Below are 25,391 nucleotides of genomic sequence, written 5' to 3' on the forward strand. Positions count from 1 at the left end.
TTTGAGGGTTGGGGTAAAAATTAGATCCTATATGCATATCGATCTCTCTGACTCCCAAAACTCGGTCGGATTTCAGTGACTTCCGGGTCAGAGTGGTATCATTGCATGTTTTTTTTTTTAATTTTTTTCTCCAAGAAACAACATTATTTTATTAAAAAAATAAATAAAAATACTTGCAAACTTAAATCTAATTGTTCTCTTCTCTCCTAGTGACCTAAATGTTTTCAATTTTCATCTCACTGCCATGAATCTTCAAGAAAAGTTAAGAATTTTACACCTTCAAATGAAATCCTTACCGTTGTCGATGGAAAACAAAAACTCATTCTTACTTCCTTTAAATTTTTCTGTCAGAGACCTTCTCAAAAGAGGTAGAACTAGGTCAGTGTAGTGACTCTATTAGAATATGAGTTTTGTACTTTGGTATTTTGATACTTTAATTAGGTTGTATAATATTGACTTGTGGTTGTAATTGGTGAATTATGTTAAGTATATTTTGAATCTTTGATGATTGGTGATTTGTTTTTTAATATTTTCATATAGGATATATCTATTTATATTTTTTTAATATATAAAACCGGTTCAGCGTAGTGACCCCCTAACCCCCCGGTTGAACCCGTGACTCCGTGACCCCTGACCTCAGCCGGGTCGATGGCCGGGCCAGGTTTTTAAACACTGGTTTAAGAACATGTTTTGATGTTCTTATTTTTTAAGTTAGAAGTTATTTATAAGCTAAAACTAAAAAAAAGAGCTTAAAAAAAGAAATTAAAAGCTGTTTGAAAATTACATAAAAAATTTAGTTTAAAAATTACTTAAAAGCACATATTTCAAGAAAATTATCTCTCTCTTTCTATCTTTATCACTTTTCATTTAAAAAAAAACACACAATTCAAGAAAAACAAATAAGAGCTTAAAAAATAGCTTCTCCTAGGAGCTTTTAATTTTCAGCTTTTTTCTTCATTATAAAAAAGGAAAAACTTCAAAAACTCCCCTATGAGTTTTCTCAATTATCACTTACCCCCTTCACAATTTTTTTGAATCATTTATACCCCTATTTAAATTTTTTTATCACTTACCCCCCTGATTTAAAATTTCTTTATCATTTACCCCCTCACTTAGAGGGGTAAATGATAAAAAAAACTTTAAGTGAGGGAGTAAATGATTCAAAATTTTGGGGAAGGGGTAAATGATTATGAGAAAAGTTATAGGGGTTTTTTGAAGTTTTCCCTATAAAAAAAAGAGCTTTTCATTATAAGAGTTTTTTCCAAAACCTGTTTGGCCTAGCTTATACTTATAAGTAGCTTCTAGCTTAAAAAAAGGATCCAAACAGGCACTAAGTCTCTTTACCCTTTCACGAATTGCAACTCTCATAAATCGAACTTACTATCATTTGAGCAAGTTAAATCTTGAGATCTAGCTTAAACTTCACTAGACCAATAACTCTTCAATATTTTTTTTATTCTAAGCAGGGTTATTTAGGGTCTGTTTGATGGAAATAATAAGATAGAAATTGATAGGATAAAAGAGTCGGATACGAGTAGAATAGAACATGAGATTGATAAGCTTATATCATACGCTGTTATGATCTACACTAGATAACTAGTCTGATAGAATAATATTATCATATTCGGTGTTTAAGACGAATTATATAATCATGATATGATATAAATAGTTTAAAAATCAATTTTAAAAAATGGGATGGTTATTCTGCCTGCTCCTATTTTGCCTACCTTTGTCTACCCCTTTCATTACCGTTGGATTATATGGTCCATATCTGCGAAATAAAATAAATCCCTTTTCCCCCTTTCTTTCTCCTCATTTCCTTCCACACCTTTTCTCTCTCCTCCCCTTTCTCTCTTCCTCTACGCCATACCGTTTTTTTTCCTTCATCGCTGGTGTCTGCCGTCGTAGACCTCTTTAGCCCCCACCCTCTCCAACTCCATGTGAAGTGAGAAGCTTTTCAACTTCAGTAAAAGAATTTGAAAAAAAAATCAATTTCAATTTATCAATTTTTTCCAAATGCAAATAATCTATCTATGTCTTGCACCATGTTTTAATCAATATTTTAAGAGAATAAGCATTTGCAGGAAAGGTGACCTCTCTTTATTAAGAGAATAACCATCATAAGTATTGGGTTCCTCAATTTGGTCGAAAAGAATGTGGGCATATCGAATGTCTCCGATATGGCGTAGAGGAAGAGAGAAAGGAAAGGAGAGAGACAGGGTATGGGAGGAAATGAGGAGAAAGAAAGGGGAAAAAGAGTTTATTTTATTTCGCAAATATGGACCGTTGGATTAGATTGTAATCGAACGGTAATGAAAGGGGTAGGCAAAATGAGAGTAGGCAGAATAACCCATCCCTTAAAAAATATAAAATTTTGTTAAAAAGGATATTTTTGTCTATTTTTAATTTATTTACAGATTAATTCTTATTTTAAATTATTAAAAAATTTCAAAAGTCATAATTTTAAATTAAATATATTAAAATACATAAATAACTTACAAAATTTAAAAGGGGTTTACATTTCTGCAGTTGTTGTACGTGTAGCAATCAAATACTTGCCATATATATATACTTGAAAGTGTTAAATGCGGGAAATCATAACCATACAAAGGATGAAAGCATTAAATGTGGGGAATCATAACCATACACATGTTGTTGCTGTACGTAAAGTAGCTACAGAAATGATTTTACCAATTTAAAATATATATATATATATATATATATATATATATATATATATATATAGAGAAGAATATTGTAACAACCAATTAGTTTTACTACCAATCAATTTCACCGTTAGATCGATTATGTTGATCCAACAGTTATATTTATTTCCATCTTTGTATGATTATGATTCCCCATATGTAATGTGAAAGCATTAAAAGATGGAAATATATATAGGGAATCATAGCCATACAAAGATGAAAATAAATATAACTGTTGGATCAACATAATCGATCTAACGGTGAAATTGATTGGTAGTAACACTAATTGATTGTTACAATATCTTACCCCTATATATATATATATATATATATATATATATATATATATATATATACACTCACAAAATAATTTTTAAAAAAATAAATTTTAAATTATTTGTCAATATTGGTGATCAGTAGTTAGTGACAATGGGTTGTGTTGGTGGTGGTTGTGGAGATGGTGACAATATGTGGTGGTAACGGTTCAGTAATGGTCGATGATAAATGTGGTGGCTGACTGATAATGGTGATGGCAGTGGCAAATGGTGGCAGTGATGGTTAGTGCTTGGTGATTGGGGATGGCAGGTGGGGGTGGTAGCGTGTAATGGCAATTATAGTGGCTAATGGCAGCGGTGGTGGTGACCGATGGCGACGACAGCAATGGTGGTTGTGGAGGCACCGACAGTGATTGGTGGCAATTATAAGGCTGATCGGAGATGGTGGTGGTGGCTAGTTGTGGCAGTGGTTGTTGGTGCCTATTGATAGCGGTCGACGATAACAGGCAGTCACTACTAGAAAATACTGTAATAGTGATAGAACATTTCCATCGCAAAATAGAAAAATTCCCTCGCAGAAAAAATTTGCGATGGAATTTACAAGGAAACAAGGTTCTCTCTACATGCTTCATCGCAAATGATATTTGCGACGGAATTTGGTTGATCCAAAATACCTCGCAGATTGCTACAAAAAATTTTCCACGCAAAATACTATTATTTTGTCACAATAGACAGACCTATCTACAGTGTTATTCTGTTGCAATCTGCGAAGAAATTTGCGTGGAAAACCTCCTCTGCAAATTAGCAACAGAAAAAATATTACACTTTCATCGCAATATTTGCGACAAAAGGATAGTTTAAATCAGTCGCAATCTTTGCCACGAAACAAATACCTTAGACTACCGTAGATCTTGCGATGGAACATGTAACATAATACCGAACCAAAAGTGCGACAACATCTAAAATATCCGTCGCAAATTATAATAACCCAAATAAATGATTAGGAATTAGTTAATGACTAAAACAGATTAATTAGATGAAAAATCTAATTCTTTAAATTAAATAACTTTTCAGGGTAAAAGTGTGAATAGTGAAAGTTTTGTGATAAAAATGCTAGTAGCCAAAATTACCCGAAACAAAAAAATAAAATAAAATAAAATTAATGGAAACCACTCCATAATTTTAAGAGCCCAAAATCATACGTTAAATACTTCAAGCTAGTAAGTGAGAAAGTGAGTTAAGCAAGGAGGGTAGAAGAGTATTTACCCTTAGTAGATATTTTTCTAACTTAAACAAAAGCCATTTCTCTCTCCTTACAAATCCACTCCATCGTGACTTTCCTTGGTTGGCCAAGAAGCATACTGATTTTTCTTTCTTCTTTGTTCGACCAAGCCCTTTGGAGGGACCAAGTGATTTCATCTCCATTTCATCTTCTTCTACCAAATTACTCCATGGAAACCCATACCCATCATTATCCTCATCTTAAAAGCTTATATTTTAGAGAGAGAAATCATCTCCCAAAACACCCATTTTCGGATTTGTCCATCAGTAGTCATGGAAAATGGTTTTGAAGCTTGAAAATCATCCCTCTCAACCTTATTTGATTCCTCTAAGGTAATGAGACTCAAACTCTTTTGCATTTTCATGAAATTTTCATGAAATTTCCTTGATTTAGGTTATTTCAATGGGGTTTTTTATGATTGGATAGTTAGTTGTGAAAATGAATATAAATGTCCTCACAAAATATGTTATGTAAGTGTTTTTAGCATAGAAAAAGCATAAAAACCATTACTTTAATCAAGTTGAAATTTTAGTCATGAATAAAGTTTAGGATCCTTACTCTTTAAGGCCTTAAAATGGTGTTTTTGGTTGTAGTTGTATGCATGGTTGCTATTGTAATTTTGGACCAAATGACATGTTATTGGAAGATCAAGCATTGGACCGTTCCATTTAGCTAGACTTGGATTCTTCAAAATTCCAAGTACAGGGTGATATTGGTTGAGGGGTTGTTGATTGATTGCATAGGCAAGGAAAGTGCTATAGCACCTAGCTTCAAGAGGTAAGCTTTCGGTCCTTGGGGTTAATCCCCCGTTTGTTCCACCAGACTCCGAGGGAGGATGGTAGTTTGATATGATATGTTAAAAAATAAATTGTTATATGTTGCTGTATATGTATGTATGTTTGTGTGCCACACAAGACACTGTTTTCTTGTGTGGGGCATAAGACGGAGTTTCCTTATGCATAGTATGAGACAGTGTTTCCTCATACGGTATGTTGCAAGATGATGTTTCCTTGCGTAATGCATACTTGTTATATTCTCTAGCTAGTAGGATTGATTATTGCACACATGCATTGATATACATATTCTGATGCATATATATTATTGTATACTGTAGTTATACCTGAAGTGAACTTAGGGGTGGAGGAGCCCTCCAAGGACCCCTAATTTACTGAGATGGTTGATCTCACCCTGTGTGGGGACTTACATTTCAGGTACAGAGCTCGATGGTGTTGAGGCATCGCATGGCAGGAGGCCAGGATAGAGATAGTGCATGTAGCGAGAGACATGGTTGCTATTATGCCTTGATGACATGTTATATGATTTAGACTATCTTCTAATATGTGCATGACTGTTATTTTGATGCATATGACCCGATGATATGTTGTGAAGAGCATAGGAAGTGTCTATGCCATCTTGGATAGTCTATATGCAGTGTTAGTGAAATATACGTATAAGCTATGTTATTTGTTTATTTGCACCGCTTTTGATTAATTGACGCAATTAAGTAAATAACTATGTTGGTATTATTTTGAGAAATGATATGTATTTGATAGCCTAAGCAATGAATTGCTAGGCAATAAGATTCATGTATGTGAGTGACTTGTATAAAATATAATCAAATGTCAATTAGGTAACCTTTTCTCTGTGAGAATAATCTCCGCAGCCTCCAAATACAAAAGAGATGTCGTCCGTTTATTTTAAAAAGATGAGAGGCGCAAGAAAGTATCAAGTAGTTTTTTTTTGGTAAATAGTATCAAGTAGTTTTAATTGAACAAGAAATGATTAGCGAATTGAAATAAAATTGAAAGAGAAAAAGTTTGTTCGCGATTTAATTAAGGCTATTAGTGAACTATAAAGTAAGCTTCCACGTTTAACTTAATTAAACATGTTGCGCTTAATACCATATGTGATGATAACAAACCGGTCCGGAACGGGGTGTTACACAAATTGGCTCTTGAATTTGCGACGGATTATTTACAATTTTTGTCGTAAGTGGATGAATAAAAAATAATATAATATAATATTTTATATTATCTTCTTATAAATAGTATGGGCCAGAAGAATGAACATAAATAATAATGAATATACCAATTAAAATCAAAATGTATATTAACAAAAGTTAGCAATAGGAATCCTAAAAAATATATAAGTTATACATAAATAAAACAAAATAAACTAAAAACAACTATAATGATAAATAATGTCTCTAAAGTCCTAGCCTAGTTATCATGATCATCATCCTTATCAATCGGCGTTGATCCCTTCTTCTTCTTGCTATTGTCTTCCTCTTCCTTGGTTGCATTTGCTTCATAATGTCTATAATAACCTCAATTTGAAATTATGGAATTGATAATTGACAAGAGATTATAACAAGAAAGTGGAAAAGAAAGAAAGCGAAAACACTAAACAACGACCTGCTCGCGGCTCTGCTCGCTGTCAGCTAGCAATCGCGAAAAATCAAAAAATTGAATAAGTCGAACTCTCTCTCTCTCTGAAGTTATGAATTGTAAGTTAACTTGATTTGATTAGTGAATTCAATTATGTACATGTAACGCAGACATTCACAGGTAACAAATGCCCACGAGACTAAGAGAATAATGAAAGACAACATAGACCAAAGGCTAAGTGAAAGAAGTACAATATCACAACAATTTTTTGAGTTCCAATTTTCCCCGCCCCGCTAAAGGATAGGTATTATTTTAGACTTTAAACTTTTTGATCATTAGCATTAGACTTTCTTTCAATTTAAACCAAACGAAGGGGGGAAAGGCCGTGCGCTGGGGGTGGGGGTATTGAACAGCTTTGTCCAAAATGAGGAAAATTAAAATAAGCAAAAATCAAAGTGCAATGACTGTCACGTATCAAAGAAAGCTACCGATCGATGAGAAGAGCATAAAAATTTAGTTTGGTACAGAAAACCACAGAATGCCTTGTTGGTCTCAACCTGTAGGAATTAACAAAGTTATGACAAATTGCTTGATTCAGTTCTAATGTTTCCGCATTGGGGGAGTATCTCATGTAATCTTCACGAATTGCATTCATTCCCAACTAGCTTCCCGACGAATGTCAAGACAGGATTATGATTAGTTAGCAAACAGAGTGAAATTCTCAAAGAATTTAAAATTCACCTCAACTATAATAACCAAGTACATAAATCAACACATACCAAGTATATATCTATTGTAGAAAATTATTTTGAAAATGTGTAGGTTAAATTATTTTGAAAATTTCTCAATATCAGGAAATTTCTAAAAAAAGTCTTCATAATTTATTAAACTATAACAGTTTTTCAAACTTTTAGCCTCTAGCGTTACAATTTTGAAATAAGATATGGCAGAGCACAAAGCAAGAAATTTTGATAATATTGCTGGGTGCAACGTTGATACAAGGCCTCGACCTTGGCAGAAAATTAACATGCAATCAGAACTAGCTGATAGGATTCAACTAGCTAGCATTGCAGAATATATCTCATTCAATAGAATCAAATACAAAAAATTACAACCTTAAAACGTAATACACTTTTAAGTAGTGTGCATGTGTTTCTAGTATCACACTCATATATCTAGTTTGGTACTCGTTGGCGGTGGGCATAGGGTGGCGACACAAAGGGCACACATGACTAGTTTGCAGCCATTGCACAATACATTGTTGGTGAAACACGTGGTCGCAGGGCATTGCTGAGGCTGCCACGTCATCATCATTATCACCACTCACATCGAACTCTTCCATGCAGATAGTACAATACTCATTCTGTTTCATAACCTTGAATTTCTTTAGAGAATTGATGGCATTCATGGATGCTGGAATCATTCTAAAATGTTGGAGGGAGTCTTCGATCACTGCACGCTCCATCTCTTGATTCTCTTCATCTGACGGCACATCTATGACGACTTCCAGAGACAAAGGGAACTCTTGGTATTTTGAACCGGGTGGTTTTATAATTACAGGATCAGAATCAAAAAGTTGTTGAACCTGAGGTATGATCCTCTGTGAGATTTCATCAAGGCACTCGCTTGTAAAGTACTGCAAGGACCATGGGCGTGGTATAAGTAACCTTGGTAGGAAATCTTCAATTTTTCTTTTTGCAATTCTGATATCTTCAACACTAGTACTTCCGAAGAAGTGTTTGCAGCTTATGCATTCAGTGGTTTGTACATTTCTAACACGTAAATCAGTTGAGACGTATCGCAGGGTAAAAGTGACTTCGAATCTGAAGACTGTGGGCTTGACAATTTGCTGTTCTTGATGTTGTTGGTCGCTTCTACTCACACCAAAACGAGCAAGTCTTGGTTCTTGATGTTGCTGATCGCTTCTGCCCACATGAGTGTTGTAGCGTGCTACTGTTGAATGGGGTTGTGGAGATGCCATTGTGAACAAGAGACTGAACTTTCGTCTATGGCTTCTGTGGGATTTGTATTTAAAGAAAAAAGATTGATGATAATATATTTTTATAAATATATGGTGTTTTTTGATCAGTTAGTTGTATCTTGTGAAATATTACTCTATCTTTCCAACTGTGATTGGTTAGGATACATTCTATAACGACAATTTGACACAGAATCTTTTACATTAAATAACTTTGCCAGACTAGGATTTAGGAAAAGATCCTTTTCGAATTTGTCTTCCTAAACAAAATCTAGATTATTTCTTTGCTATTGTGAGAATTAATAGCGAAAGAAAGAATAAACAAAAATCAAAATAAAAATTATGGGGATAAATTGAAGAGTGAGATAACGAAAATTGAGGGAAGGACTCAGCTCAAAACAAGAAAGAAATCAAGAAAGTATAAAGAGATAATATCTATCTGTTATATTTTGCACTAGAGAATCATGTTTTGTAATTGTAATGAAGATCACGAGTAAGAATAAATAACATGATTGAAGTATTAATAGTTCTAAAGTTATGTGAAATCAATTCGTGATAAATATTTGATATACTTCATAAATAAAACTTCAATCTCTTAGTTATCTTCATCTTACCAAACGTTAACGAGTCAAAGGGATCTCTTGGTATTTTTTAAATATCCCGAATCAGAATCAAATCTCTGTTATGGCGTTGAAGTTACATGAAACATTGAGTACTTGATATGCTTCACAAGAATTTTTAATCTAGCTAATAATTAAATAGATTGAATTCAATGCAATTATAAAAAGTTACTTAATGGAATAAATATATCAAAATCTTACTTCAACAAGGTAAAAAATATTACTAAGGGACTACTAACCAGTATGAGATAATTGTCACAAGAACTTGAATGTTAAATTTTAAATCATTAAATTAAATAGAAAAGTTGTGATTTACTCATAAGTTAATGTTTAATATAGGCTGCACAGTTGATGCAAGCCCTTAAATTGTTGACATGAAATCACTAAAGAGTATTGTAGGCATCCAATTAGGAAGACAAGACACTAACGAGTCCTGTTCTTAACATCAGAATTTAAACGAAAGAAGGTTGTTCCATTACAAAAAAAGAGATGATATGGTCCTTAGGGTGTGCAAAAAAACTGGTTCACTTGTCCTGCTCTTGATCCGACCTTGACCCGACCCATAAATACCCATATTTTTTGAACTGGTTTAAATACTGACCCACTTTTATTTGGGTCAGTTTTAGACCTGACTCGTTTTAATATTGACCCACTGACCCAAAACTTGACCCATACCCATTATGTGAAAAAAAAAATCACAATTACATTAAAACAAAAGTTTTTTTTTTTTTGGAGTTACCCAACCCTAATTATCTCTTTGAGACGAGTTGGCTCCCTCCGGTATCTCCACGAGCTTCGACTCTTTGAGCCAACTATGGGACTAATCCGGAGTGCGGGGGAACAGTGATGGCTAAAGGTTCAGCCCCCTCCCCAAGAATGCATTCAGCGGGAATCAAACACATATCCAACCCCACTAACTCAGCGCCAAGTTACCAACTGAGCTGCACCCATTGGGTTAAAAGAAAAGTTTTAACGTAAAACAATTACGTCAAAATTTTTTATGAAAAATATTTTCATAAAAATTTTCGCAAAAATTTTTGACAAAAAATATTTTCATCAAAATTTGTAACTAAAAACATATCGGTAAAAAAATTTGACGAAATATTTTTTTTGTCAAATTTTTTTACGGAATCTAAATTTCGTCAAAATATTTCACAAAAAAATATATTCATAAAAACTTTCGACGAAACACATTTTCATCGAAATTCTTTGACAGAAAAAATTTCATCAAATTTCTTTACAGATTTCAAATTTCGGCGAAAGTTTTCGACGGAAACATTTTTGTTAAACTTTTTGACAAAAAAAAATTTCGTCGAAATTTTTAGCGAAACACATTTCTATCAAAATTTTTTGACTAAATATTTTCGTCAAGTTTATTGATAAAGAATATATCCATCAAAATTTTCAACGGAACACATTTCAGTAAAAGAAATTCGTAAAAGTTTTTGACAAAAATATTTCAATAAGAAATTTTGACAGAAAAAATATTTTGTCTAAATTCTTTAGAGAATCTAAATTTCGTTGAAAGTTTCAAATGAAACATTTTCCTCAAAACAATTTCCATTGAAAATTTCGACGAAACACATTTCCATCAAAAAATTTCGACCGCAAAAAATTTCATTAAAATTCTTTACAGATTTCAAATTTCGGCGAAAGTTTTCGACGAAAATATTTTCGTCATCAAAAAATTTTGACGACAAAAAATTTCATCAAAATTCTTTACAGATTTCAAATTTTGGCGAAAGTTTTCGACGGAAACATTTTCGTCATCAAAAAATTTTGACGGCCAAAAATTTCATTAAAATTCTTTACAGATTTCAAATTTCGGCGAAAGTTTTCGACGAAAAAAATTTCGTCGAAATTTTTTGACAAAAAAAAATTTCGTCGAATTTTTTAGCGAAACACATTTCCATCGAAAATTTTCAACTAAATATTTTCGTCAAGTTTTTTGATAAAACTTTTTTTGACAAAATTCTTTTTTCGTTTAAAACATTTGATGGAAGAAATCATTTTCGTCAAAACTGTTGACGGAAACTAAATTTCAATAGAAAATTTTTTTTTGTAAAAATTTCGACGGAAAAATAATTTTGTGACGAAATTTTCGTCTTTTGCAACGTAAAAATTTTGATAAAATTTTGTGAGAAAACCAAGTCAAAAACGGGTCAGGTTAGATTTGATCCAGTTCAGAAACCAAGTGAGACCCACTTCAGAAACCAAGTCAGGTCAGATCCAAACTGGTTCTGAACTAGTTCAACAAAATCCAATCCAAGTCAGACCTGACTTGGATCAAATTAAAGCGGATCGCGTCAAAATATCTGACCTATAAAAATCAAGTTGAGTCGAGTCGGACAAAAACCTGACTCGACCTGACCCATGCACAGCCCTAGTGGTCCTCAACCTTACAAAATAATTGTCATTCCATAAAACTACATGTAAAACGTACATATATATGAACAAAAATATGATAGATCGAGTAAACTAGATTGTCTTAGTTGTTAGAAGTAGGCATAGGGTAGCGACACAAGGGACACATATAACTGGTTTGAAGCCACTGCACAATACAATGATGGTGAAACACATGACCGCATGGCATTGGCGAAATCTTCACATCTTCCCCTTCAGCACCAAACGTTTCCATGCATACACTGCAATTCTCAGGAAGCACATATGTTTTCAGAGATTGGATGGCTTCGTTAGATGCCGAAACCATTCTAACACTTTGCATAGACTCTTCTTCCATAATTGCACTCTCCAACTCTTGAATCTCTTCATCTGTCAGCTCCATCTCTTGATTCTCTTCAACTGACGGCACATCCAAGACGATTTCCAGAGACAAAGGGAACACTTGCCCTTGGTCTTGTGAACCGGCCGCATGTGGTTTTATAAAATCAAAAAGCTGTTGAACCTGATGTATGATCCTACCTGAGATTTCATCAAGGCAATCCCGGGTAAAGTACTGCAAGGACATTGGGTAGGGTAAAAGCAATGCTCGTAGGAAATCTAATGCAGTTCGTTGGAGATCTTGATCATTACTTAGGAAGAAGCGTTTGCACCTCATGTGTACAGTGGTTTGGAGTACTAGGGTTGATATGTTTATAACACGAGTACTTGAGATGTGTCGCAGTGTAACAGTGACTTCAAATCTGAAGACATCTGTAATTGTAGCTGTGGGCTTGACGTTTGGAAGTGCTTGATGTTGCTGCTCGCTCGTACTCACCTGAAAGCTAGCTAACCTTGGTTCTGTGAATGCCATGAGGATGATCAAGAAAAACAAGAAAACAGAAGGAGAAAATTGATATGCATGCGATTTTCAGGTGCATGTGGCGTCTTAACTGTTTGTGGTTTATATTTATAGTTAAGGCAGGGTATTCAAATTGGAGAAAGATTAAGGAAAGAAATCTTGCTGATATTCCACTTAAAAGATTTTGTTTGATATATAGATCAGTTAAAAGGTTTTTGATTGCAATATCATTACGAGATTCGATATTGCATTAAATCAACTCAAAAATTAATTGTTGTAAGTGAGTCAAATTGTAAATCAATTCAATTTAATTACATAATATCCGGAAATCTTTTAAGACAAAAAAATAGGGACGGAGAGAGATCTTCCTGAAATCGAATAAAAAATATCATTCCAATATTAATTCATGTAAAATAATATCCCCAAAATAAAAGCAGAACAATTACATTAGTTTTACAAATAAGTCGTTGTAATTAAATACATCCCTTTTAAAGGAGAAAAATTAGAAACAGAGATAATTCATCTAGCTAGAGAATCCAATAAAAAGATTTTTAAGGACAATACCGGCCAACGGCCATTTCAAAATTTGAAGTTGCATGAAATCAAGTCAAAAATTAAATCTCTGTGAATGAAGCAAAACGTAAATTAATTCAAGTAACATAAAATCTCAAAAAAGAAGAAGAAGTTAATTTTGCAAATAAGTCATTATAATTAAATTATGCATTTCTTTTAATTATTAGCCAACATAATAAAGTAGGATAGTAAAATATTCTATAACATCCTATCCAGAGAGTGTAAATTGCAAATAAGTCCAATTATAATAAATTATTTTACAATATAGTTTTCACGCAAATATATATATATCATAGAAAACGAAGTAGTTTAATATATTTGCAAAATTTACCACAGCGGAAAAATATATATACATTAAATCCCAAAATCATGTTTTTAAAGTAGATCACAATTCAAAAAGAAACATTGACAAAATTTCATGTGCTCGTCCACTCTCCTCATTCTCTCCAATCATGATAATAATAATAATAATAATCATGTAAAATAATATAAATAATTAAATTCTAAAAAAGAACTCAAGCATGTCTTTAAGCACCAATTTAACCATGTAGTCTTGTTCAATGTACATTATGCAATACTTTTCAGAAAAGTATTCAAAGCATAGGAAATTTCTTGAAAGTATTAACCCCAAAAAAAATTATAAAGGGTGAAGGTTGCAAAGAAGAAAGTCTCAAACTGAGGCTGCACATTACCTGCTTTCTTGTAACAAATTAATTCCAAAATATACAATCCATACCACACAAAGAACGGACAAATCTGCATGGAAAAACGTAATAAGAGAAAACTTGGTTATCCTAATCAATTTAATTAAGATAGAATTCTAAATATTGTTAGAGAGATATGATATAAAATTATTGAAGGTCCATCACTTATAAGTTTAAGCTTCTAGGTGAGATAATTGTTTATCATGGATTTAGAGTCAAGGTGATCACGGGGTCATGAGCTCAATTCTCACCGCTATAATAACCCTAATTATATGACTTTTAAATTAGAGGGTTATAATGAGGACCTTATGGTCAAAATGGAATGAGGATGAAATTTTAAGAATTTTGATATCCATATTGAGGGTATTTTACACAGGTGAATTATTATCTGTTATTTTTAACTGCTGACGCAATAACAGTCAGTAGAAAGGCTCAAACTTAGCAAATTATAATTAGAGAGCTAATCTAATGATATAAACATCATGAGTGAGGTTAGTATATGATTTGATGAAGTTTGATACTCATATTATGGTATTTTGAAAAAGTCACTTCTGCCAGGTATTTTGTACTGCTGTAGAAGCAGCCAGTAGAATCCTGGAACGGGAAAAAGATGAGAAAATAGAAAGAAAGACCAATATATGCCTAATAAGTCATAATTAGACCAATAATGTTAAAATTAAGAAGATTATGAAATCCGGGTACAGTTAAAAACACCGGCAAAGACTACAGTGCAATTAAACAACTGTTAGTGAATCTGTGATCTACTAATCAAATTTTTAAGTTATGAACATGATAATTAGACAAAATTAATGTTAAGTACTTAAAGTTAGAGTCTTGGGTGTTCCCGGGTAAAAATTTGATAACGATTCAGATAAAAATTACACCGGAGTTCACTAAAGGACAAAGTGCCACTAAAGTGACATGGCAACCCTAATTAGAGGCACCTTCCCTCCCTTATGCTTCAGCAATCAGCCGCCCAACCCTCCCTATCTCTCTAAAATTCAAGTTTCAAACTTTGCTCTCACTTCTCTATAGAATCTCTCCTCCAAAACCTTACCAAATCACTAAACCTCCTTCACCAAACTTGTTCACCTCACTCTCCTCTTCACCACCATACCATTTTAATGGTGTGAAGCAAGATTTTTGTGTTCTTTCCACCATGTACAGCCACGGTTTTGAAGTCCAAGGAGCCATGGAGTTGTGTTCTTGAGTTCTTTTATAGAACACCACTTGTGTGCTTGGTTCTCTTGAGTTCTAGGATAAGTTTCCTAAACTTTTCTTCAAAAACCTCATCTTTCTCTTTTGTGTTCTTGAGCTCTAACTCTTGAGCATATTTTTGAAGGTGTGTTCTTTTTTAAAGGAGCATTCTTGTTGGTAAAAGGTGAAGCTTGTGTGAGCTTGAAGAAGTAAGCACCACTTTGGAAAAAAGATGACCCAAAATCCTTCCTCTCCTCTATTGCATCCTCGGTTTTGTCTTGTGGGTGGGGAGAATATTGTTTAAAATTTTTAAAGTAAGGGTTTTGATGGTTGTTCTTGAGGGAGTGTGAGTTTTGAACCAAGAAATGGTTAGTTTGATGTGTAAATGTGCAACCTTTGGATCCTTGTGTGGATTTTATGTAAAAAGAGATGAACATGAACACACATATACCATTCGGCCATGTCGATGGAACCTAGGGTTTGATGCCTAAAAATTGTTAAGAAGTGGTTAAGTGTGGAAAAAATTCCAAGAGGAACTAAGAAAGACTAATTAAGTGGGTTATCTCTAAGTGAAACCTATTAATCTTGATTAAGGATGGCTAAAATCTCTAATAAACATAATTAATCAAATATGTCCCCTTGAGTATAAGAGGGATTAATGGTGTTAAAAATAAGAAAATCAAGGATTTGTGGAGTGATTAAGTGTAGGGTCTAATTAACTAAAGAAATGACTAAGAAATAAGCTTAAAAACCCTAATCTACACACCTAAGCAATTCAGCCATATGTGATTAAATTAGGGTCACTATGTTAAAATTAATAATAAGACCTAATTAGGACACTAAGCTAGTGGTTAAGTGATGTGGACTACGCATAATACACTAATTAAATATTAAACCCAAAAAATTGACCTAATTAGGGTTTAGGAGCATTAATCATGCAATTAGTGAACTTGAGGTACCACGACATAATATGACTAAATGGGATTTCATAATGAACCGAATTAAGGATAAACCCTAAAATTAAAGTAACCTAGGGTTTCTAATTAAACCTATTTAGGGTTTGTTAATTAAACCTAATTAAGGAACTAAATGGTAACTTAAGCCTAAGATGGACTTATGGACACATGACCATGTGAATTGATGAAAGCAAATCCTAGGTTAGAGCATGTATATGGTTCGGCCATATAGGGTATTATTAGGGTTTAGGGTTGAAAAATTTAAAAAAAGATGGATTAAGGTTTGATTATGTGTCTAATGCTTTAATCAACTTGTAACTTAGAAGAAATGAATGTGAGATTTAGGAAATTCTCTAAGTCTTGAATTTAAGTCTTAGAATATCAATGTGTTAATATGCCTAAGTTAATAAGTAAATTACCTAGAAGATATACACTTAGCATAATTATGGAATATGGAAAAAGGGAGCTTAACTTAGAAAGAATTAAGGATGAACTAAGAAGCCAAGGAACCAAGAGTGAGTTAGCCTTCAAATTGAACACCATGGGACCATGTTAATGCCTCAGTTTTGGAACTCTTAATAGGACAAGTAAGTGATTGAAGATTGAGGTTGCTTGTAATAATGCACTAAAATACATAATTATGTAATAATTGGTCTAGACTTATAACGGGAATATTATTGGCATGTAAGAATGAAATGTGAAATCATTAAGTGATTGAGTATTAATGATTGTAAATAATTCCTGCTCTAGGTTTTCCTAGAGGACTTGGCACTTGAGGGTTTATTAGAGTACACGTGTTTTACTATTGGAGTTGGGCTTGTGATAAGTTCAGTGAGGTAAGCTCCTAGTTCTGGTTTCTTCTCTCTCTTGTGGCCCCACCATGATGGTGGGCATTATGGTTGTATTGTATGAAAGTATGTGGTATAATGTATATGTGCATTCATTCACATTCATATAGATGTTATATGATTCTCTATGTTATGATGATTCACTGATGATATATGTTATGAGAATCCTGGCCAATGATCATGGTATGTAGGCTACCTATGACTTGACTCTGGGAACTATTTCATACTGAGGTTGTGTTGACTGTCTATGGCTTGACCCTGTAGTCACACATGTGTAACTGTCTATGGCTTTGACCCTGGGATTACACAAGGATGATATGATGATGCTATGTTTATGTTGTATGCCTGTATTATATGCTTTATACTCCTCTCTCTTGTGGCCCCACCATGATAGTGGGCATTATGGTTGTATTGTATGAAAGTATGTGGTATAATGTATATGTGCATTCATTCACATTCATATACACTACAAGAAAAAATCTTATTAGTGTCGCAAATTTCGTCACTACATATGAAATTTCATCACAAATTCCTGAGTCGCAAATTTATTTGTGACAAAATTTGATTATTTGTGTCGAAAATTGTCATTTGTGACAAAATTTGTGACGAAATTTTTGTCACAAATAAATTTTTTTCTTGTAGTGATAGATATTATATGATTCTTGATGTTATGATGATGCACTGATGATATATGTAATGAGAATCCTGGCCAGTGATCACGGTATGTAGGTTGCCTATTATAACACCTCGTATTTCTAAATATATATTTTTATATGATAATGTCGATTAAAAGGGTAGGATTAGTGAAAATTCGGAAATTAGAACTAAAATACATAAGAAGGGCAAAATGGTAATTTACCAAACACTTGTTCCTAGGCATAAAAAAATTGAGTAGAAGGTCTCAAATGGTGAAAATAAGGTCGGAAATGGATTCAAAACGAAAAATCTAATGGATAGGCAAGTTTTGAAAATTTTGATGAATAGTGATTTTTCGGTGTAAAAATATTGCGGTATAATTGTACCGATAAACGTAAAATTTTGATCAGTATTTTTAGGAAACAAAATATGACGCGAATGAGAAAAATACGTAGATCATCAAATTGTGGTTTAAATTCGGTGATTCATTAAGATTAAATCGCATGTGGGACCCACCTATGGCTTAAGTGACCTTTTAAGTGAAAAACCTCACACTCTCTCTCCTATTTCTCTTCCTCTCACGCGTGACCCTCCCACTTCCATAGCCAAGACCTTGAAATCCTTCTTCCTCTTGTAACTTCTTCATTTCTTGATCGATTCAAGTGATTTTTGACTTGAAATTTGTTGGAAACAATCTTCCAAATCCATTGGTAGTAGTATCAAGCCATGAAAACCACGTCTTGAGAAAACCCCATATTCAGCAGCGGTTTTGGAGGATTTTTGGGGAATTTTTGGGGGTCTTTGGGTTGAATCATTGCTTGGAGATCATCCCCTTGGATCCTAGGAAGCTATTGGCGGTGTTTCTCACCCACACTTGGTTTTTGATGAGATCATAATATTGATGAGGGTTTTGAAGTTGTAAGTTGAGTGATGATAGTTAGGAGCTTCAAATGATATGTCTCCTTTGGAATTAAATGCTTAGAATGGTAAATGAAGATGATTGATGCAATAAAATTTATGGTGATGTGGGAATTTTAACTTAGACAAATTTTGAGTGGATTTTCAAGACTTTATGAAGTTGGTATGTGAAGTAATTAAATAATTGAATTATGGAGCGTTGGTATTGATTAATAATAGGATTATATGATGAGCATAAGGGTGGAATTGAATTGAAAACCTTGTGGGGTGTTCACTTGGGAAATTCGAACCATATAAAGGATTTAAGGAAAATTGATGTGAAATGATGGTTTTAATCAATGATTGAGGTGTTAGTGAATGAATAGTTGATGATTAAATTGATTGAGATAGGTGAATTTAATGATGTGATGCCATTGGGCTAGAAGGTTGTGTTGTTAAATAATTGTGAAGTTGTATGATTCTTGAAATTGAATGAATTGTTTCATGTGTTTGATGGTCATTTTGTTGATCAATATAGGTTACCTCTCTCGGACGCGATAGTGGAAGATTGAGCTCGGAGCGTACGTTTGGAGCCTTGTGCTTGGAGTTGAGGTAAACCCTTGGAACTGGGGTCTAGTCCCTTGTGTGCTCCACCACACCTAGTGGAAGGTTGTGGTTGGATTTTGTGATGTATGATGTGGAGTGGAAAATGTATGTTCATGCATCATTACTATTTGTGTGCATTGTTTGTGATCTCTGGCCAGTAGATGTGTGTTGGTTTGGACTTCCGCTGGAGATATCCTTTGGGGATTCTGGTCGGGTTTTGCCGTGGAACCGACTCTGGGAGCGGTACCAGGATGATCCAAACGTGGGATTTCCGCTGGATAGGGCAAATAAGGAGTCCCAGTTGGGTTTTGCCATGGGGTCATCTCATCCATGGGAGAGGCACCAGGAAGATTCCCGGGAGTTATATGATTATGAGGATGTTCTTGGATGTGCCCAGTTGTGTGTTATTTTGTATGCATGTATTTTTACATGATATCATTTGTAGCACTTTGAGTGAGCCATGGGGTGGAGTGATCCTCTAGTACCCTTGGTTTACTGAGATATGTATGTATATCTCACCCCACGTTTGGGGACATTGTTTCAGGACATTATGAGCACGGAGGAGTTTCGGGCAAGAAGCCCACTTAGTGGATGGCAGTAGCATGTGGTACATATGGAGTGCATGGTATTTTGGAGGAGCATATATGATGCACATAGCATTTAGTTAGCATTTTGGGACTTAGATCATGAGCATATTGCATGTTGAGACTTCCATGCTTTTGTGATGTTCATGATTATATTCTAAGTCTCTTGTATTTGATTTACATTGCGCCTCTTGTTTCAATTTGTATTTTGTGTGAGCATGGGACTTGTCCATGGCCACCTATGTTGTATTTGAGGCATTGGAAAACTTGTGTTGTAAATAGACCATTTGATGTGTAAATGGCTATGATAGTGAGAATATTGTAAACGATGCATTGATTAATGAATATGCATGATGGAAGGGCCTAGAGCCTACATTAGGACTTGTGTAAGGTGTATATGAAGTAGCAAGGTGTTAAGAGTAAGTTAAATCGCTCATACTGGGTCTTTAAAGCTGTCATCTGTCATTTTTACTGCAGGGTAATCGATTACTTTTCATTGGTAATCGATTACCTGAAACAGAGGACGAAAATTTGAGCCACTGTGATCAAAGTAATCGATTACCTGAGCATTGGTAATCGATTACCTAGTTCAGTAATCGATTACCAATCTCTGGTAATCGATTACCTGAAAACAGGGGAGCCCAAATTGAGCTTCTGACTTCTACAGTAACCTTTGGTAATCGATTACCTGAAGGATGGTAATCGATTACCACTGTGTTAAATTTTGAAAATGTGCTTTCTAAAATCTAAAATAAACGGTATTGCTTGGAGAGCAGACTACAGCCTCCACTCAGACAGGTCTAGTATTTGGTATATTTTATGCTTCCGCGAGTTTTGCATTTACAATTATGGCGTTGTTTTAATTGATTAAGAAAATGGTTAATGTTTAAAGAAAAGAATGTAATAAAAGAAAAAGTTTACCCGTAATTTAATTAACTCAATTACTGTGATTGTAACTGCGCTTAATACCATATGCAATGATAACATTACCGGTACGTAACGGGCTGTTACACCTATGACTTGACTCTGGGAGCTATTTCATACTGAGGTTGTGTTGACTGTCTATGACTTGACCCTGGAGTCACACATGTGTAACTGTCTATGGCTTTGACCCTGGGGTTACACAAGGATGATATGATGATGCTATGTTTATGTTGTATGCCTGTATTATATGCTTTCTATATGACTTGTCATGCAGGAAGTGGGCTCAGGGGATTAGAGGATCCTCTATGAACTTTGAGCTTACTGAGAGGTGTTATCTCAGCCCGTTTGAGGACATCATTTCAGGTACCCAGAGTAGTGGTGATGCTTCTAGGGGCAAGGCCCCCGCCTTGGGGTAGTGGATGACACTGCTGATTTACTATATTCTGATTAGACTTTTTAATGGCATGTATAATTATTAACATGTCTAATTATCTTATGTTGAGATTATATTATGTATTTATTTAGGCTCATGACTGTAGTATTGGAGCCATGAATTATTTACTGATGCTTGGAAGTTTTGGAAATTAATATAGACTTGATGTATTTATTCAGTTATTTGGGCGTGGATCCTTATTGTTTGTATTGACCTGAGAGGGGATCACAGTTCGTGTGGGACTTGCGAGCTGTTTGTTTAATTATTGTATCTATCAAGTTATTGTATGTGAGCGACCCGTGTTCCCAGTTATCCGAAATACAACCGTTATTCTATCCGCGAGACTCCGTCAGGAATGACACTTGAGGTCATATCCGGATGGTCAACGGCCACTAGTGATGGCCAATGGTTTTAATTAGTAGACTTATTAGATGTTAATGTTACACTAATGCAATATATCAGATGAACGCTTTGAAAAGGTTTTAGAAATATTTGTAAAAAAGTTTACTCGTATTTTTATAAGACGTTTTATTATTTTTCTAATTAAATAAAGTCTTTCGTTGTGTATTCTAAATATCATGTATGTTAACAACCGGAGTACTACGGGATGTTACAACCGCCACCTCTTCAATTGTAATAAAGTCAGCATAAGGCAGAAAAAAATGGACATGTGCACTATCTATGCTTCAAAATGAAACAGCTAGCTGTTGCATGAGGTGTGTTAAAGAGATATAATATAAAATCACTGAAGGTCCATCACTTAGACATTTTGGCATATATTTTGCTAAGACGTGACAAAATGGTTGTGGTCTTTAATAATAGCGATGCAATAGTTTAGCCCCATTTTTTGTGTGCTTAGGGACAGATGTATTGAGTGGGGTACTATTTATTTATATAGCCACAATCTCCAAAGCACGGACACGTTCCTTTTAAAAAAATTTGTGTGTCGCACATGTGTCCGACACAGACACACTCCGACACGCTCGGACACGCGGTCAACATTTGGGGACACGCGGTCAACTCTCCGACACGTTTTTTTGACACGCAGTCAACTTTTTCCGACACGCGGTCAAAGCTGGGACACGTTTTTTTTTTTTTAAAAAATCTTAATTTTATTTTGTTAACTAAATATAAAAGAAATAATTTGAAAATTAATTTTTTTCTCTTATGAAATTTGACATGAAAAATTAACAAAGTACGAAAAATTATTTATATTTATATTTATGTTATGAAATTTAAATATTTGATTGGTTATATGACTTATTATGGACTTTTATATGTATTAAATATAAATTATATTATATATATTAAAAATTTTATTTAATATCAGATAGTTAATGCTGTGCATATTTAATAGGGTATGCACTTGATATTCGATCATGTTTGATTTGATAATATAAAGGGGTGAAATCCCTGAATGCAAAGTAAGTAAAAATAATACTGCTAACAAAAATAATTGTTTTAAAATGTGAAAAATTCAAAGTTAAAAAACTTAAGAAAGAATGTATTAAATGAAAAGTAACGGCTTTGCTCGTATTCACTTTATTTTTTTCATTTAAAATTTGTAATTTTAATTTATAAGTTTTGTTGAAATAAGATTAAATAATTAAAGGAGATGCTTTTATAATATATTCGAATGTTAATTTTTTTGGGTTATAAATATATGTCATACATAAAACATCACGTCTAATTCTATGCACATGTTTTGAAAATGTGTAGGTTAAATTATTTTGAAAATCTCTCAATATCAGAAAATTTCTAAAAAAAGTGTTCATAATTTAAAAAACTATAACAGTTTTTGAAACTTTTAGCCTCTAGCGTTACAATTTTGAACTAAGATATTGCAGGGCGCAAAGCAAGCAATTTTGATAATATTGCTGGGTGCAACACGTTGATACAAGGCCTTGGCTGCTAAATAACATGCAATCAAAATTAGTTGCTGGGATTCAACTAGCTAGCATTGCAGAATATATCTCATTCAATAGAATCAAATACAAAAAAATTACAACCTTAAAACAAACGTAATACACTTTTAAGTAGTGTGAATGTGTTTCTAGTATCACACTCATATATCTAGTTTGGTCACTACTCGTTGGCGGTGGGCATAGGGCAGCGACACAAAGGGCACACATGACTAGTTTGCAGCCATTGCACAATACATTGTTGGTGAAACACGTGGTCGCAGGGCATTGCGGAGGCTGCCACGTCATCATCATTATCACCACTCACATCGAACTCTTCCAAGCAGATAGTGCAATGCTCATTGTGTTTCATAACCTTGAATTTCTTTAGAGAATTGATGGCATTCTTGGATGCCGGAACCATTCTAACGCTTTGCATAGACTCTTCTTCCATAATTGCACTCTCCGACTCTTGAATCTCTTCAACTGACGGCACATCCAAGACGATTTCCAGAGACAAAGGGAACACTTGCCCTTGGTCTTCTGAACCGGCATGTGGTTTTATAAAATCAAAACGCTGTTGAACCTGATGTATGATGCTCCCTGAGAATTCATCAAGGCAATCGTGGGTAAAGTACTGCAAGGACCATGGGTAGGGTAAAAGCAATGCTCGTAGGAAATCTAATGCAGTTTGTTGGAGATCTTGAGCAGTACTTTCGAAGAAGTGTTTGCACCTTACGTGTTCAGTGGTTTGGAGTAAGGTTGATATGTTTATAACACGAGTACTTGAGATGTGTCGCAGTGTAACAGTAACTTCGAATCTGAAGAAATCTGCAGCTGTAACTGTGGGCTTGACATTTGAAAGTGCTTGATGTTGCTGCTCCATCCTACTCACGTCAAATCGAGCTAATTAATCCTAATGTAAGGTGAAGAAGAAAAAGAAGAAAAAGAAGAAGAAAAAGGATCTTGATTTTCAGGTGTGGTGTCTTAAGGTATATTTATAGATTAGGAAGGCATTCAAATTGGAGAAAAATTAAGGAAAGAAATCTTGTTGATATTCCAGTTAAAAGATCTTGTTTGATTGCAATATATATCATTACGAAACTGAAAAATTTATTGATTGTAAGTGAGTCAAATTGTGAATCAATTCAATTTACATAATATCCCGAAATCTTTTAAGACAAAACAATATCAGTTTTACAAATAACTCATTATAATTAAATACATCCCTTATTACAAAAAATAAAAATAAAAACAAATACATCCCCGAGAAAAATTAGGCACAGAGAGAGATCTTCTTGAAATCGAATAAAAGATTTTCAATATCATTCCAATATTAATTCATGTAAAATAATATCCCCAAAAAAAAATCAAAGCAATTACATTAGTTTTACAAATAAGTCGTTGTAATTAAATACATCCCTTTTAAAGGAGAAAAATTAGGAAGAGAGAGAATTCATCTAGATAATCCAATAAATATTAATTCAAGTAGCATAAAATCTCAAAAAAAATATTAACTTTGCAAAAAATTAATTATAATTAAATATACATTTCTTTTTAATTATTCGCCAACATAATAAAGTATGATAGTAAAATATTCTATAACATCTTATCCAGAGAGTGTAAATTGCAAATAAGTACAATTATAATAAAGTTCTTTTACATTATAGTTTTCACCAAAATATATATCATAGAAAACGAAGTAGTTTAATATATTCGCAAAAAATTGCCACAGCGGAAAAATATATATATACATTTCATGTGTTCGTTCACTCTCCTCGTTCCCTCCAATAATGATAATAATAATAATAATCATGAAAAATAATAAAATAATATATGAATAATTAAATTCTAAAAAAGAACTAAAACATGAAGTTAAGCACCAATTTAACCATGTAGTCTTGTTCAATGTACATTATGCAATACTTTTCAGAAAAGTATTCACTACTAGAAAAGTCAAGATTTTTGACGGAAAATATTCCGTCCAAATTAAAGACGGAAATTTCAACGGAAAATGTATTCCGTCGATAATTTTTTACGGATATTATTTTCCGTAAAAAATATTTGACGGAAATCTGATTCTGTCGAAGATTTTCCACAGGAAATCTGATTCCGTCGAAGATTTTCCACGGAAAAATAATTCCGTCGAAAATAATATCAAAAAAACAAATCGAAAAGAAATTAATTTTGTGAATTTTTTGACGAAATTCTAATTCCGTCAAAGATTTTCGACGGAAAAGGAATTCCGTCGAAGATTTTTCACGGAAAAAGAATGTCGTCGAAATCAATTTCAAAAAAATAAATCTAAAAAGAAATTCATTTTACGAAATCTTCGACGGAAAACAGATTTCGTCGAAGATTTACCACGGAAAAGGGATTTCGTCGAAGATTATCCACGGAAATGGAATTCCGTCGAAATCAATTTCAAAAAAATAAATCAAAAAAAAATTAATTTTATGAAATCTTCGACGGAAAACTAATTCCGTCGAAGAATTTCCACGGAAAAATAATTCCGTCGAAAACAATTTCAAAAAAATAAATGAAAAAGGAAATTAATTTTATGAAATCTTCGACGGAAAACTGATTCCGTCGAAGATTTATCACGGAAAAGTAATTCCGTCGAAAACAATTTCAAAACAATAAA

The 25,391-nt window shown here is 33.6% G+C and overlaps 2 protein-coding genes across 2 annotated transcripts; both read right to left on the reverse strand.

Moving 5' to 3' along the window:
• Nucleotides 1-11,735: 11,735 nt before the first annotated feature.
• LOC133314715 (uncharacterized) lies at nt 11,736-12,500 on the reverse strand. Its single transcript, XM_061516227.1, has one exon. It carries the CDS (start codon nt 12,498-12,500, stop codon nt 11,736-11,738), a length of 765 nt encoding a protein of 254 aa, XP_061372211.1.
• Nucleotides 12,501-22,931: 10,431 nt separating this feature from the next.
• LOC133314716 (uncharacterized) lies at nt 22,932-23,633 on the reverse strand. The gene has a single exon (XM_061516228.1). The coding sequence runs from the start codon at nt 23,631-23,633 to the stop codon at nt 22,932-22,934; it is 702 nt and encodes a 233-aa protein (XP_061372212.1).
• Between the last annotated feature and the right edge of the window lie 1,758 nt (nt 23,634-25,391).

This window comes from Gastrolobium bilobum, unplaced genomic scaffold, assembly GCF_033153095.1.
Source record: "Gastrolobium bilobum isolate Gb01-03AN ecotype WA unplaced genomic scaffold, APGP_CSIRO_Gbil_v1 utg142082, whole genome shotgun sequence".
In the NCBI taxonomy this organism is placed as follows: domain Eukaryota; kingdom Viridiplantae; phylum Streptophyta; class Magnoliopsida; order Fabales; family Fabaceae; genus Gastrolobium; species Gastrolobium bilobum.